This window comes from Hyperolius riggenbachi, chromosome 7 (genome assembly GCF_040937935.1).
Source record: "Hyperolius riggenbachi isolate aHypRig1 chromosome 7, aHypRig1.pri, whole genome shotgun sequence".
Classification (NCBI taxonomy): Eukaryota; Metazoa; Chordata; class Amphibia; order Anura; family Hyperoliidae; genus Hyperolius; species Hyperolius riggenbachi.
In genome coordinates, this window is record NC_090652.1 from 315,896,724 (window position 1) to 315,913,468 (window position 16,745).

The window sequence follows — 16,745 nt, forward strand, 5'->3', positions numbered from 1 at the left end:
TGTGTTTGGCGGGCGGTGAGGGTGGGGGGCAGGGGGACTCACAGACATACGCCAGTCACATGACATTCCCGGAGAGCAGTCTGTGTTTGGCGGGCGGTGAGGGTGGGGGGCAGGGGGACTCACAGACATACGCCAGTCACATGGCATCACCGGAGAGCAGTCTGTGTTTGGCGAGCGGGGAGGGTGGGGGCCGGGGACTCTCAGACATATGCCAGTCACATGACATTACAGGAGAGTAGTCTGTGTTTGGCGAGCGGGGAGGGTGGGGGGCAGGGGGACTCACAGACATACGCCAGTCACATGACATTCCCGGAGAGCAGTCTGTGTTTGGCGGGCGGTGAGGGTGGGGGGCAGGGGGACTCACAGACATACGCCAGTCACATGACATTACCGGAGAGCAGTCTGTGTTTGGCGGGCGGTGAGGGTGGGGGGCCGGGGGGCTCACAGACATACGCCAGTCACATGACATTCCCGGAGAGCAGTCTGTGTTTGGCGGGCGGTGAGGGTGGGGGGCAGGGGGACTCACAGACATACGCCAGTCACATGACATTACCGGAGAGCAGTCTGTGTTTGGCGGGCGGTGAGGGTGGGGGGCCGGGGGGCTCACAGACATACGCCAGTCACATGACATTCCCGGAGAGCAGTCTGTGTTTGGCGGGCGGTGAGGGTGGGGGGCCGGGGGGCTCACAGACATACGCCAGTCACATGACATTACAGGAGAGCAGTCTGTGTTTGGCGGGCGGAGAGGGTGGGGGGCAGGGGGACTCACAGACATACGCCAGTCACATGACATTACAGGAGAGCAGTCTGTGTTTGGCGAGCGGGGAGGGTGGGGGCCGGGGACTCTCAGACATATGCCAGTCACATGACATTACAGGAGAGTAGTCTGTGTTTGGCGAGCGGGGAGGGTGGGGGGCAGGGGGACTCACAGACATACGCCAGTCACATGACATTCCCGGAGAGCAGTCTGTGTTTGGCGGGCGGTGAGGGTGGGGGGCAGGGGGACTCACAGACATACGCCAGTCACATGACATTACCGGAGAGCAGTCTGTGTTTGGCGGGCGGTGAGGGTGGGGGGCCGGGGGGCTCACAGACATACGCCAGTCACATGACATTCCCGGAGAGCAGTCTGTGTTTGGCGGGCGGTGAGGGTGGGGGGCAGGGGGACTCACAGACATACGCCAGTCACATGACATTACCGGAGAGCAGTCTGTGTTTGGCGGGCGGTGAGGGTGGGGGGCCGGGGGGCTCACAGACATACGCCAGTCACATGACATTACCGGAGAGCAGTCTGTGTTTGGCGGGCGGTGAGGGTGGGGGGCTCACAGACATACGCCAGTCACATGACATTACCGGAGAGCAGTCTGTGTTTGGCGGGCGGGGAGGGTGGGGGACTCACAGACATACGCCAGTCACATGACATTACCGGAGAGCAGTCTGTGTTTGGCGGGCGGTGAGGGTGGGGGGCAGGGGGACTCACAGACATACGCCAGTCACATGACATTACCGGAGAGCAGTCTGTGTTTGGCGGGCGGTGAGGGTGGGGGGCCGGGGGACTCACAGACATACGCCAGTCACATGGCATCACCGGAGAGCAGTCTGTGTTTGGCGGGCGGTGAGGGTGGGGGGCAGGGGGACTCACAGACATACGCCAGTCACATGGCATCACCGGAGAGCAGTCTGTGTTTGGCGGGCGGTGAGGGTGGGGGGCAGGGGGACTCACAGACATACGCCAGTCACATGGCATCACCGGAGAGCAGTCTGTGTTTGGCGGGCGGGGAGGGTGGGGGCCAGGGACTCACAGACATACGCCAGTCACATGGCATCACCGGAGAGCAGTCTGTGTTTGGCGGGCGGGGAGGGTGGGGGACTCACAGACATACGCCAGTCACATGGCATCACCGGAGAGCAGTCTGTGTTTGGCGAGCGGGGAGGGTGGGGGGCAGGGGGACTCACAGACATACGCCAGTCACATGGCATCACCGGAGAGCAGTCTGTGTTTGGCGAGCGGGGAGGGTGGGGGGCAGGGGGACTCACAGACATACGCCAGTCACATGGCATCACCGGAGAGCAGTCTGTGTTTGGCGAGCGGGGAGGGTGGGGGCCGGGGACTCTCAGACATACGCCAGTCACATGACATCACCGGAGAGCAGTCTGTGTTTGGCGAGCGGGGAGGGTGGGGGGCTCACAGACATACGCCAGTCACATGGCATCACCGGAGAGCAGTCTGTGTTTGGCGAGCGGGGAGGGTGGGGGCCGGGGACTCTCAGACATACGCCAGTCACATGACATCACCGGAGAGCAGTCTGTGTTTGGCGAGCGGTGAGGGTGGGGGGCAGGGGGACTCACAGACATACGCCAGTCACATGGCATCACCGGAGAGCAGTCTGTGTTTGGCGAGCGGGGAGGGTGGGGGCCGGGGACTCTCAGACATACGCCAGTCACATGACATTACAGGAGAGCAGTCTGTGTTTGGCGAGCGGGGAGGGTGGGGGGCAGGGGGACTCACAGACATACGCCAGTCACATGGCATCACCGGAGAGCAGTCTGTGTTTGGCGAGCGGGGAGGGTGGGGGGCAGGGGGACTCACAGACATACGCCAGTCACATGGCATCACCGGAGAGCAGTCTGTGTTTGGCGAGCGGGGAGGGTGGGGGCCGGGGACTCTCAGACATACGCCAGTCACATGACATCACCGGAGAGCAGTCTGTGTTTGGCGAGCGGGGAGGGTGGGGGGCAGGGGGACTCACAGACATACGCAAGTCACATGGCATCACCGGAGAGCAGTCTGTGTTTGGCGAGCGGGGAGGGTGGGGGCCGGGGACTCTCAGACATACGCCAGTCACATGACATCACCGGAGAGCAGTCTGTGTTTGGCGAGCGGGGAGGGTGGGGGGCAGGGGGACTCACAGACATACGCCAGTCACATGGCATCACCGGAGAGCAGTCTGTGTTTGGCGAGCGGGGAGGGTGGGGGCCGGGGACTCTCAGACATACGCCAGTCACATGACATTACAGGAGAGCAGTCTGTGTTTGGCGGGCGGTGAGGGGCCGGGGGGCCCACAGACATACGCCAGTCACATGACATTACAGGAGAGCAGTCTGTGTTTGGCGGGCGGGGAGGGTGGGGGGCAGGGGGACTCACAGACATACGCCAGTCACATGGCATCACCGGAGAGCAGTCTGTGTTTGGCGGGCGGGGAGGGTGGGGGCCGGGGGGCTCACAGACATACGCCAGTCACATGACATTCCCGGAGAGCAGTCTGTGTTTGGCGGGCGGGGAGGGTGGGGGCCAGGGACTCACAGACATACGCCAGTCACATGGCATCACCGGAGAGCAGTCTGTGTTTGGCGAGCGGGGAGGGTGGGGGGCAGGGGGACTCAAAGACATACGCCAGTCACATGGCATCACCGGAGAGCAGTCTGTGTTTGGCGAGCGGGGAGGGTGGGGGGCAGGGGGACTCACAGACATACGCCAGTCACATGGCATCACCGGAGAGCAGTCTGTGTTTGGCGGGCGGTGAGGGTGGGGGGCAGGGGGACTCACAGACATACGCCAGTCACATGACATTACAGGAGAGCAGTCTGTGTTTGGCGGGCGGTGAGGGGCCGGGGGGCCCACAGACATACGCCAGTCACATGACATTACAGGAGAGCAGTCTGTGTTTGGCGGGCGGGGAGGGTGGGGGGCAGGGGGACTCACAGACATACGCCAGTCACATGGCATCACCGGAGAGCAGTCTGTGTTTGGCGGGCGGGGAGGGTGGGGGCCGGGGGGCTCACAGACATACGCCAGTCACATGACATTCCCGGAGAGCAGTCTGTGTTTGGCGGGCGGGGAGGGTGGGGGCCAGGGACTCACAGACATACGCCAGTCACATGGCATCACCGGAGAGCAGTCTGTGTTTGGCGGGCGGGGAGGGTGGGGGGCAGGGGGACTCACAGACATACGCCAGTCACATGGCATCACCGGAGAGCAGTCTGTGTTTGGCGAGCGGGGAGGGTGGGGGGCAGGGGGACTCAAAGACATACGCCAGTCACATGGCATCACCGGAGAGCAGTCTGTGTTTGGCGAGCGGGGAGGGTGGGGGGCAGGGGGACTCACAGACATACGCCAGTCACATGGCATCACCGGAGAGCAGTCTGTGTTTGGCGGGCGGTGAGGGTGGGGGGCAGGGGGACTCACAGACATACGCCAGTCACATGGCATCACCGGAGAGCAGTCTGTGTTTGGCGAGCGGGGAGGGTGGGGGCCGGGGACTCTCAGACATACGCCAGTCACATGACATTACAGGAGAGCAGTCTGTGTTTGGCGGGCGGTGAGGGGCCGGGGGGCCCACAGACATACGCCAGTCACATGACATTACAGGAGAGCAGTCTGTGTTTGGCGGGCGGGGAGGGTGGGGGGCAGGGGGACTCACACACATACGCCAGTCACATGACATTACGGGAGAGCAGTCTGTGTTTGGCGGGTGGGGAGGTTGGGGGCCAGGGACTCACAGACATACGCCAGTCACATGGCATCACCGGTGACCCATTTTAAGAAGGAAACACCGCTCCCCACACTACCATGCCGAGATGGGATCAGGACCAGGTGTAGCCAAACTGAACTACACAAGTAGAAAGGAAGTCCACTCAACCAAACAGCGTAAAAGTCCATTCTATACAGGCAAATTGTTCTGGACAGAGACAGATCAGCTCACGCATATCAGAGCACAAACTCACTCCTTAGTTAAAGTCACCGGGTGACCAGTCTGTGTTGGGTAGGCCATTGGGTGGGGGGGGGGGGGGGGGGGGGAAGAGCATAGGAACAAATAGAGTCCCATTAACCGCTTCATTAGAGAGATGCCGCCCAATCTTTACACTTACAGGATGTAGCAGATGACCCCGATGCTCCACATGTCCGTGGCGTAACCGATGGGCTCGTAGTTGATCACTTCTGGGGCGACAAACTCAGGCGTTCCGAACAAGACTTTGAGATTCGGTGTGTTTTCTGCAAGAGAAATCAGAGAACGTTGCTGGAGTTTTCTAAGGATCTCTATCAGTATACTGACACTAGGTGGCTAACTGACACTGGGGGCTACATAACTGACACTGGGGGCTACATAACTGACACTCACACTAGGTGGTCCCATAACTGACACTGGGAGTCACAATGACAAACGGACACTTGGGGGTCCCAAAACAATGAAATGCTGATACGTGAGGGGTGGGAACACAGGACAATGACACACTGACACCTGGGGGGTGGGGTCACAGGACAATGACACGGAGACACTTGGGGGGTGGGGTCACAGGACAATGACACGGAGACACTTGGGGGGGGGGGGGGGTCACAGGAAAATGACACGCTGACACTTGGGGGGGGGGGGTCACAGGACAATGACACGGAGACACTTGGGAGGGTCACAGGACAATGACACGGAGACACTAGAAAGGGGTCACAGGACAATGACACACTGACACCTGGGGGGTGGGGTCACAGGACAATGCCAAGGAGGCACTTGGGGGGGGGGGGGGGGGGGGAGGTCACAGGACAATGACACGGAGACCCAGAGGGGACCCAGCTACACGCGGGGTCCGGGAATATTGACGGGCACCCAGCACACTGCGGACGCCCGCGGAGCTCTCCAGCTGCTGGAACTGAAGTCGTGGAAAGTAAACGTTGTGAAGAGTTAAAGTGCAGAAAGCTCAGCCGCCGTTTATCTGCCATGAAGTTTACATGAGACATTAAACATACCAAAAAAGGGCAGGAATCAAATCCCATCACTTAACCAGGAATTCCCAACCATAATAAGCGCCTTAATGATCTGCGGAGAGCAGTCAGGACGAGGTCAGCGAGCGGAACGAGAGCTGCGGGGAGATGGGCCGACCGATAAGGTAATTCAGCAGTTTATGGGCTCTCTGATGGGATGTTTACTGTCTATAAAAGCATATATGGGACCTCTGAACATGGAATAGTGATAATGCAGGAGATATGCTCAGCGCTGTACAGAAAACACACAGTCCTTCCTGCACATCAACACAACTCGCAAGAGACCCCATCAAAGCCCCGAGCATCAGTGCCTGATACCCTCACACACTATGTGCTGACACCTGCCTCTATACTTGCCATGCTGAACAATCGCACTGCATCATGGGAGGGGAGAACATTTCCTCAACCTGCACAGCTAAGAGATCAGTATACAGAGAGGAACCGTATCCCCAAAATCCTCATCCATATACAGATTTTTCTTCCAGCAATAATTCCATTCTGCAGCCAACTCTTGAGAAAGAGACCTGTAAGGCCACGAAACAACTGCTGGATTCAGTATGGAATTACCAATGGCTTATTAATGGGTAGTTTGAAAAATGGTGGCAAAACCTGTAATTAGAATGACTTCCTGAGGGGGTCGCTCCTCCCAGAAATTATTGGTCTGGAAAGTGGAGTTACCTCTGTCAGAGCTCCATCTTGCATCTTTCTTCCTCTATAATATTGCATATTTAAGCAGGATGAATTCAGAAGAGTTTCGGGCAATATTATCTGCTCATATTCAGCCAAATGCTTCAGAACTCATTGGACGGCACTTCACAGTGCAGATGGACAATGACTCAAAGCACACTGCAAAAGCATCCAAAGAGTTTTTGAAGGGAAAGAAGTGGAACGTTATGCAATGGCCAAGTCAATCCCCTGACCTGAATCTTATTGAGCATGCATTTCACTTGCTGAAGACAAAACTGAAGGGAAAATGCCCCAAGAACAAGCAGGAACTGAAGACAGCTGCAGTAGAGGCCTGGCAGAACATCACCAGGGATGACACCAGCGTCTGGTGATGTCTATGCCTTCCAGACTTCAGGCTGTAACTGACCGCAAAGGATTTGCAACCAAGTATTAAAAAGTGAAAGTTTGATTTATGATTATTATTACGCACCATTACTTTTGGTCCCTTAACAAGTGGGAGGCACATATGCAAACGTGTAATTCCTACACCGTTCACCTGATTTGGATCTAAATACCCTCAAATTACATCTGACAGCCTGCAGTAAAAGCACATCGTGTTTTTGTACCTAATCTCCTGGCCAGGCCGAAGTCAATCAGCTTGATTTTGGTGCCGGTTTTGTTGACGCACATGATATTTTCGGGTTTCAGGTCCAGGTGGACAATGCCTTGCTTGTGGATGAACTCCACCCCCTCCAGAATCTGCTTCATGTATTTAATGACTTCTCTTTCCGTCAGCTCAAAGTCCTCATCGATGATTCGCTCGAAAAGCTCTCCACCAGAGACCCTGAAACGTGAAGCCCACAATTACCAACAATGCCAACCTCACTGCTCCACCGTCTTCTGTCTGTCACCAAACACACAACTTACCCACCACTAACGATGCTGGCCAGTGACCTCTGAGCCAGGTCACATGGTAACCATCTCTGCTTGCGACACTACTGGACGATTCTACCCTACACCCGATCAATATGGCTGACATTTTCCTCTTACCTAAATCTCTTCCAACAGGGACTCTTCTTCTCACTCCCCTCTCTGTGGGTGTCCCCCAAGGTTCAGTCCTTGGACCTATACTCTTTTCTTTCTATAACTACCTAACCTCGCTCACCTTCAAAACCTCCAAGACAAATTTAGAACTGTAACATTTACCCCACTCAACTGGCATGCTTGTCTTTGTGTCACCTTCAACACTGAAATCTCCTTCACCCCACATATTCAGAAAAACTCTAGGTCCTACCACTTCCATCTGCCCATTGTTCCCAAAAAAATGCCCCTTCCTTTACACCTCTGCAAATCTCAACACTGATTCCTCCCACTGCTCCTCTCTGCAAATCCCTACACTGGCTCCTCCCACTAATCCTCCTCTGATATTCCTCTCTTCAAAACCCTAAAATGGCTCCTCCCACCACTCTTCATCTTCTGCTCCTCTCTGCAAGTCTCTACACTGGCTCCTCCCATCTCTCCTCATCTGCTGCTCCTCCCACTGCAAATCCCTACACTGGCTCCTCCCATATCTCCTTATCTGCTGCTCCTTTCTACAAGTATCTACACTGGCTTCTCCGACAGCTCCTCCCTCATCTTCTGCTCCTCCCACTGCAAATCTCTACATTGGCTTCTCCCACCATTTCTAATCTGCTGCTCTTAAAACGTAGGCTAATTTAAAGTGTCTATCGACTTTAGCCGCCATTTAGACTACTGTGTTAGCCTGAGGACTCAGATTAAAGCTCTGACCAATCAGTTGCTGACCACCATCTTGCAGACAGAATCTGATTGGTTGAGAGATGTCCACCCAAGTTACTCACAGTTCCAGGACCATCACCATGTCGGCTTTGGACTCGAAGGCGTCCACACACTGCACCAGCTTGGGGTGATGGAGGCAGTTCATGATGTCGATCTCCTGCCGGATGCTCTCCTTGTCCTTGGCGCTGTACGCTTTCAGGAATTTCCCCGCCAAAACCTTCTTGGTCTTCTTGTCCACCACTCGGAACACCTGTCCGAACTTTCCTCTAAGAGGAGAAAACACAAAACCCTCAGATGGGGACACTCAGTGCTGGCTAAAATGTACATCTCTCTAGATATAGTATGTATATTACAGGAGTGACATCACCGCCCTCCAGATATAGGTTATATGTTACAGGAGTGACATCACCGCCCTCCAGATATAGGTTATATGTTACAGGAGTGGCATCACCACTCTCCAGATATAGGTTATATGTTACAGGAGTGACATCACCGCTCCCCAGATATAAGTTATATATTACAGGTGTGACATCACTGCTCTCCAGATATTTTATATATTACACAAGTGACATCACCGCTCTCCAAGTAGAAATTATATATTACAGAATGACATCATCGCTCTCCAGATATGTTTTATATTACAGAAGTGACATCATCAGTCTCCAGATGTTATGTATTACACAAGTGACATCACTGCTCTCCAGATATATGTTATATGTTACAGGAGTGACATCACAGTTCTCCAGATAAGTTTTATATTACAGGAGTGACATAATCGCTCTCCAGATATAAGCTATATATTACAGAAATGACATCACCGTCCCTGGGTATAAGTTCAGCATTTTCACTATTTTCAGTAGTGATGTCACGCATGCCATTTTAGAAGTATGACTTCATAGGTCAGCAGTGACATCTCATCCCGTTGCACGGTATTCCTGCTATCTGTGTGTGTGGGGGGGGGGGGGGTATATTCTTATCAAGCATCCGGCAGCATTGCACACATACTGGAGAGCGTAATGGCACAGATATGAAGCAAGTATGAAGGAATGTCCCGGTAGTATGCAGACTAGACACACAGAGCCACGTCTGGTAATGCTCCCCCAGCTATTAATAACTCGGGTAATATGAGGTTGGAGATTCCCCTCCTGCAGGAGAGGACAGGCAGGACATCGAGCTGGATGTGACATCGGGAACGTCTCACTTTGTGCCCATCTACCAGAAACCCAGCGAGGGGTCCCAGAATGTGCACACTATACAATAGCTGCCATTTTACCTCCAGCCAGAGGGTGGCGCTATGACTGCAGCCCTTGGTAAACTGGCTGGTAAAATATTCCACAGTATTCATATCCTGAGCCCCTTTCTGTCCTTCTTAATGATTCAATACAATACAATACAATAACATTTCTATAGCGCTTTTCTCCCATAGGACTCAAAGCGCTTAGGCTCTCTCAGATTCAGTAATTAACTGGGCCCGGTAGGGCCCTCCCCTCACAGATGCCCTATCGGCGGCCCTGCTTCTTATTTTTGCTTCTAGGAAATATTTTATCCTTTGCCAACAAGGTCCTTGTCACTGGATAGCAATGTGGTGACGATGTTATATTAGGAGGCGGAGAAAGCTCTGACGAAACGTGTGACATAAGATCTGATGTGCGTCAGAGGCTAATTTCTGCCTGCAGAAAAAAAAAGTTAAAATACATGTTTATAAATACAAACAACAAGTTTGTTTCCTCCAGAGTAAAATGAGCTATAAATTACTTTTTTCCTATGCTGCTGTCACTTACATTAGTAGAAATCTATCAGAACTGACAGGTTTTGGACTAGCCCATCTCCTCATAGGGGCTTCTCAGGGTTTTCTTTATTCTCAAAAGCAGTTCGTGAATGACAGTTGCTCTGTCCAACTGCCAACAAAAAAAGTGTGCAGCGAGCAGGGAGGCTGGCCAGAATCTTTGTATAAATCCTTTTTCAGGGAATGTCTTTATAAAGAATAAAATTCTTGCCGTTAATCCCCCATGAAGAGATGGACTAGTCCAAAACCTGTCGCTACTGTCAGATTTCTACCACCTACTGTAAGTGACAGCAACATAGTAGAAAAGTAATTTATGGCTCATTTTACTCTTGTACACTTATTTTTATAGGTTTACACATATTTTAAATTTTACAATTTTTTTGTGATAAAGTGGTCCTTTAACGTTTAGGAAAAAACGTTTTAGCGCTTAATGATGTGGAAAGTGTACAGACACGTCCCTGGGCTGCCTCTCAGCACTGTGTCCAGCTCTATGGAGAGGGGAGGTCACACAAGCAACCTGCAGGAACAATAGAGTTTGGGCGAGGGGATCTATTCCAATGATGTCTTTTGAGAGGAGACCAGTGACTTTATAATTTTAAATTATGTCCCTGATACAATGTATGGATCTATTTGGAAATAAAGGTGTATTTTTTCCATCTTGTGTTTCTGGTTTTCTCGTTGAGCTCCATCAATAATTACAAGCCCTTATTTGCAAAAATAACAGTAATACAACTTCATGGCATACATATTTAAAGAGCCAAGTTCCTAAGGTAAGAATATATGTATGGTCTAAAATTCTGTCACTTTGGCTATTGTTTTTTTAAACAAGTGTATTATATGGGGGTGGGGAAGGGGGGCAGAAATGATTAATGGGTTGTTATAATTACTGTCCTATAATATTCATACGTGTCAGTGATTACAGGGCTGAGCTGCCAACAATGACCAGAGACAGTCACCGACATGAAAATAATTCTGCCTTGCATGCAAATTTCACGCAAACGTTATTCCACTGGGAAATAGTATGCCATTCCCCTTCCACCAGGAGTATGTAATAAGGGAAGAAACTGAGTTATTTCCCAAATATTTCACTGTTTCCACCAACGTTATCATGAGAGGCACAAGTAGATTCAATTTCTTCAAAAAAAAAAGTTGGCCAAATCTATTGTTGTAGTTCAGTATTTGGGGAGGGGGCGTTTCTGGGACAGGAAGTAGTGGTGGTGGTGGTGGGGGGGGGGCTTCCTAAATGAGACAAATAATATACACATAAATAAGAACCAGGCAGATTTGATTCTCACCCTTTTACATCCCAAATTAAATGAAATATTTTGGCTTGAGCTGGAAGCAATGATTTGCAGATGGACGGGGCGGGTCTGACCTCAAAATAAAAAATATTTTAGGACAGAGTCTTGGGAGATTCTCGGAGACCGCCCAGCCGTGTGTGTGACCTGGAGGCAGTTTCCCACCGTCCTGCCTGTTTACCACGGAAACCGCCGCAGCCGAAGAATGAATCAGAGACGTGACAGCCGGGAGCGGTTGGACGCGGTGTCCGAGGGGGGCTCAGGACAGGAATAGCCATGGAGGTGCTGTGTGATATTGGGGTACTCACGTTCCCAGGCGTTCCTCCACGTCGTAAAAGTCTGACACCTTCTGTGACGTGTTTATTACAACATTTTTGTATTCTGGCTCCGTCTGCTTGTCCTCTGCCAGAAAAAGAGAGAGAGTCAAGTACCAACATCATCTCCCACTGCGGCCTGGGGAACAAAGGGGGGCAGCAGAGAGCAGCACAGACAGACCCCCACACCAAGGCTCGTCACAGGAAGTCACCATAAAAAGTGAAAATAATGCAATCTTTGTACAGATCCCCAAATACTGATCATGTGACCTGTGCGCCCATTTCCCAAACTCCTACCTATAGGCCTACTGGAATCCCATCCTTAAAGAGGCCCTGTAGTGACATATAGCAGAATGCAGTAAAGAGGCCCTGTAGTGACATATAGCAGAATGCAGTAAAGAGGCCCTGTAATGACATATCACAGAATTCAGTAAAGAGGCCCTGTAGTGACATATAGTAGAATGCAGCAAAGAGGCCCTGTAGTGACATATAGCAGAATGCAGTAAAGAGGCCCTGTAGTGACATATAGCAGAATGCAGTAAAGAGGCCCTGTAGTGACATATAGCAGAATGCAGTAAAGAGGCCCTGTAGTGACATATAGCAGAATGCAGTAAAGAGGCCCTGTAGTGACATATAGCAGAATGCAGTAAAGAGGCCCTGTAGTGACATACAGCAGAATGCAGTAAAGAGGCCCAGTAGTGACATATAGTAGAATGCAGCAAAGACGCCCTGTAGTGACATATAGCAGAATGCAGTAATGAGGCCCTGTAGTGACATATAGCAGAATGCAGTAAAGAGGGCCTGTAGTGACATATAGCAGAATGCAGTAAAGAGGCCCTGTAGTGACATACAGCAGAATGCAGTAAAGAGGCCCAGTAGTGACATATAGTAGAATGCAGTACAGAGGCCCTGTAGTGACATATAGTAGAATGTAGCAAAGACGCCCTGTAGTGACATATAGCAGAATGCAGTAATGAGGCCCTGTAGTGACATATAGCAGAATGCAGTAAAGAGGCCCTGTAGTGACATATAGCAGAATGCAGTAAAGAGGCCCTGTAGTGACATATAGCAGAATGCAGTAAAGAGGCCCTGTAGTGACATATAGCAGAATGCAGTAAAGAGGCCCTGTAGTGACCTATAGCAGAATGCAGTAAAGAGGCCCTGTAGTGACCTATAGCAGAATGCAGTAAAGAGGCCCTGTAGTGACATATAGCAGAATGCAGTAAAGAGGCCCTGTAGTGACATATAGCAGAATACAGTAAAGAGGCCCTGTAGTGACATATAGCAGAATGCAGTAAAGAGGGCCTGTAGTGACATATAGCAGAATGCAGTAAAGAGGCCCTGTAGTGACATATAGTAGAATGCAGTAAAGAGGCCCTGTAGTGACATATAATAGAATGCAGTAAAGAGGCCCTGTAGTGACATATAGCAGAATGCAGTAAAGAGCCCTATAGTGACATATAGCAGAATGCAGTAAAGAGGCCCTGTAGTGACATATAGGAGACTGCAGTAAAGAGGCCCTGTAGTGACATATAGCAGAATGCAGTAAAGAGGCCCTGTAGTGACACATAGCAGAATGCAGTAAAGAGGCCCTGTAGTGACATATAGCAGAATGCAGTAAAGAGGCCCTGTAGTGACATATAGCAGAATGCAGTAAAGAGGCCCTGTAGTGACCTATAGCAGAATGCAGTAAAGAGGCCCTGTAGTGACCTATAGCAGAATGCAGTAAAGAGGCCCTGTAGTGACATATAGCAGAATGCAGTAAAGAGGCCCTGTAGTGACATATAGCAGAATGCAGTAAAGAGGCCCTGTAGTGACATATAGCAGAATACAGTAAAGAGGCCCTGTAGTGACATATAGTAGAATGCAGTAAAGAGGCTCTGTAGTGACATATAGCAGAATACAGTAAAGAGCCCCTGTAGTGACATATAGTAGAATGCAGTAAAGAGGCCCTGTAGTGACATATAGCAGAATGCAGTAAAGAGGCCCTGTAGTGACATATAGCAGAATGCAGTAAAGAGGCCCTGTAGTGACATACAGTAGAATGCAGTAAAGAGGCCCTGTAGTGACATATAGCAGAATACAGTAAAGAGGCCATGTAGTGACATATAGCAGAATGCAGTAAAGAGGCCCTGTAGTGACATATAGCAGAATGCAGTAAAAAGGTCCTGTAGTGACATATAGCAGAATACAGTAAAGAGGCCCTGTAGTGACATATAGTAGAATGCAGTAAAGAGGCCCTGTAGTGACATATAGTAGAATGCAGTAAAGAGGCCCTGTAGTGACATATAGCAGAATGCAGTAAAGAGGCCATGTAGTGACATATAGCAGAATGCAGTAAAGAGGCCCTGTAGTGACATATAACTGAATGCAGTAAAAGGGTCCTGTAGTGACATATAGCAGAATGCAGTAAAGAGGCCCTGTAGTGACATATAGCAGAATACAGTAAAGAGGCCCTGTAGTGACATATAGCAGAATGCAGTAAAGAGGCCCTGTAGTGACATACAGCAGAATGCAGTAAAGAGGCCCAGTAGTGACATATAGTAGAATGCAGCAAAGACGCCCTGTAGTGACATATAGCAGAATGCAGTAATGAGGCCCTGTAGTGACATATAGCAGAATGCAGTAAAGAGGGCCTGTAGTGACATATAGCAGAATGCAGTAAAGAGGCCCTGTAGTGACATACAGCAGAATGCAGTAAAGAGGCCCAGTAGTGACATATAGTAGAATGCAGTACAGAGGCCCTGTAGTGACATATAGTAGAATGTAGCAAAGACGCCCTGTAGTGACATATAGCAGAATGCAGTAATGAGGCCCTGTAGTGACATATAGCAGAATGCAGTAAAGAGGCCCTGTAGTGACATATAGCAGAATGCAGTAAAGAGGCCCTGTAGTGACATATAGCAGAATGCAGTAAAGAGGCCCTGTAGTGACATATAGCAGAATGCAGTAAAGAGGCCCTGTAGTGACCTATAGCAGAATGCAGTAAAGAGGCCCTGTAGTGACCTATAGCAGAATGCAGTAAAGAGGCCCTGTAGTGACATATAGCAGAATGCAGTAAAGAGGCCCTGTAGTGACATATAGCAGAATACAGTAAAGAGGCCCTGTAGTGACATATAGCAGAATGCAGTAAAGAGGGCCTGTAGTGACATATAGCAGAATGCAGTAAAGAGGCCCTGTAGTGACATATAGTAGAATGCAGTAAAGAGGCCCTGTAGTGACATATAATAGAATGCAGTAAAGAGGCCCTGTAGTGACATATAGCAGAATGCAGTAAAGAGCCCTATAGTGACATATAGCAGAATGCAGTAAAGAGGCCCTGTAGTGACATATAGGAGACTGCAGTAAAGAGGCCCTGTAGTGACATATAGCAGAATGCAGTAAAGAGGCCCTGTAGTGACACATAGCAGAATGCAGTAAAGAGGCCCTGTAGTGACATATAGCAGAATGCAGTAAAGAGGCCCTGTAGTGACATATAGCAGAATGCAGTAAAGAGGCCCTGTAGTGACCTATAGCAGAATGCAGTAAAGAGGCCCTGTAGTGACCTATAGCAGAATGCAGTAAAGAGGCCCTGTAGTGACATATAGCAGAATGCAGTAAAGAGGCCCTGTAGTGACATATAGCAGAATGCAGTAAAGAGGCCCTGTAGTGACATATAGCAGAATACAGTAAAGAGGCCCTGTAGTGACATATAGTAGAATGCAGTAAAGAGGCTCTGTAGTGACATATAGCAGAATACAGTAAAGAGCCCCTGTAGTGACATATAGTAGAATGCAGTAAAGAGGCCCTGTAGTGACATATAGCAGAATGCAGTAAAGAGGCCCTGTAGTGACATATAGCAGAATGCAGTAAAGAGGCCCTGTAGTGACATACAGTAGAATGCAGTAAAGAGGCCCTGTAGTGACATATAGCAGAATACAGTAAAGAGGCCATGTAGTGACATATAGCAGAATGCAGTAAAGAGGCCCTGTAGTGACATATAGCAGAATGCAGTAAAAAGGTCCTGTAGTGACATATAGCAGAATACAGTAAAGAGGCCCTGTAGTGACATATAGTAGAATGCAGTAAAGAGGCCCTGTAGTGACATATAGTAGAATGCAGTAAAGAGGCCCTGTAGTGACATATAGCAGAATGCAGTAAAGAGGCCATGTAGTGACATATAGCAGAATGCAGTAAAGAGGCCCTGTAGTGACATATAACTGAATGCAGTAAAAGGGTCCTGTAGTGACATATAGCAGAATGCAGTAAAGAGGCCCTGTAGTGACATATAGCAGAATACAGTAAAGAGGCCCTGTAGTGACATATAGTAGAATGCAGTAAAGAGGCTCTGTAGTGACATATAGCAGAATACAGTAAAGAGGCCCTGTAGTGACATATAGTAGAATGCAGTAAAGAGGCCATGTAGTGACATATAGCAGAATGCAGTAAAGAGGCCCTGTAGTGACATATAGCAGAATGCAGTAAAGAGGCCCTGTAGTGACATATAGCAGAATGCAGTAAAGAGGCCCTGCAGTGACATACAGTAGAATGCAGTAAAGAGGCCCTGTAGTGACCTATAGCAGAATGCAGTAAAGAGGCCCTGTAGTGACATACAGTAGAATGCAGTAAAGAGGCCCTGTAGTGACATATAGCAGAATGCAGTAAAGAGACCCTGTAGTGACCTATAGCAGAATGCAGTAAAGAGGCCCTGTAGTGACATATAGCAGAGTGCAGTAAAGAGGCCCTGTAGTGACATATAGCAGAGTGCAGTAAAGAGGCCCTGTAGTGACATATAGCAGAATGCAGTAAAGAGACCCTGTAGTGACCTACAGCAGAATGCAGTAAAGAGGCCCTGTAGTGACATATAGCAGAGTGCAGTAAAGAGGCCCTGTAGTGACATATAGCAGAGTGCAGTAAAGAGGCCCTGTAGTGACATATAGCAGAATGCAGTAAAGAGGCCCTGTAGTGACATATAGCAGAGTGCAGTAAAGAGGCCCTGTAGTGACATATAGCAGAATGCAGTAAAGAGGCCCTGTAGTGACCTATAGCAGAATGCAGTAAAGAGGCCCTGTAGTGACATATAGCAGAATGCCGCCAATTATTCAAGATACCCACTTTTACGTTACATATCCTGATTTCAGCATTAGAAA

General features: G+C 50.1%; 1 protein-coding gene across 4 annotated transcripts in view; it reads right to left on the bottom strand.

Moving 5' to 3' along the window:
* MYLK (myosin light chain kinase) overlaps positions 1–16,745 on the bottom strand; it is a 281,451-nt gene that overhangs the window by 26,311 nt on the left and 238,395 nt on the right. For all 4 annotated transcript variants that reach the window (XM_068246221.1, XM_068246222.1, XM_068246220.1 and 1 more), the window contains 4 exons: positions 11,611–11,704; positions 8,281–8,484; positions 7,048–7,265; positions 4,870–4,993 (listed from right to left, as the gene is read on the bottom strand). In XM_068246221.1, coding sequence (XP_068102322.1) covers positions 4,870–4,993; positions 7,048–7,265; positions 8,281–8,484; positions 11,611–11,704 — 640 coding nt within the window. The remainder of the gene's footprint in view (positions 1–4,869; positions 4,994–7,047; positions 7,266–8,280; positions 8,485–11,610; positions 11,705–16,745) is intronic.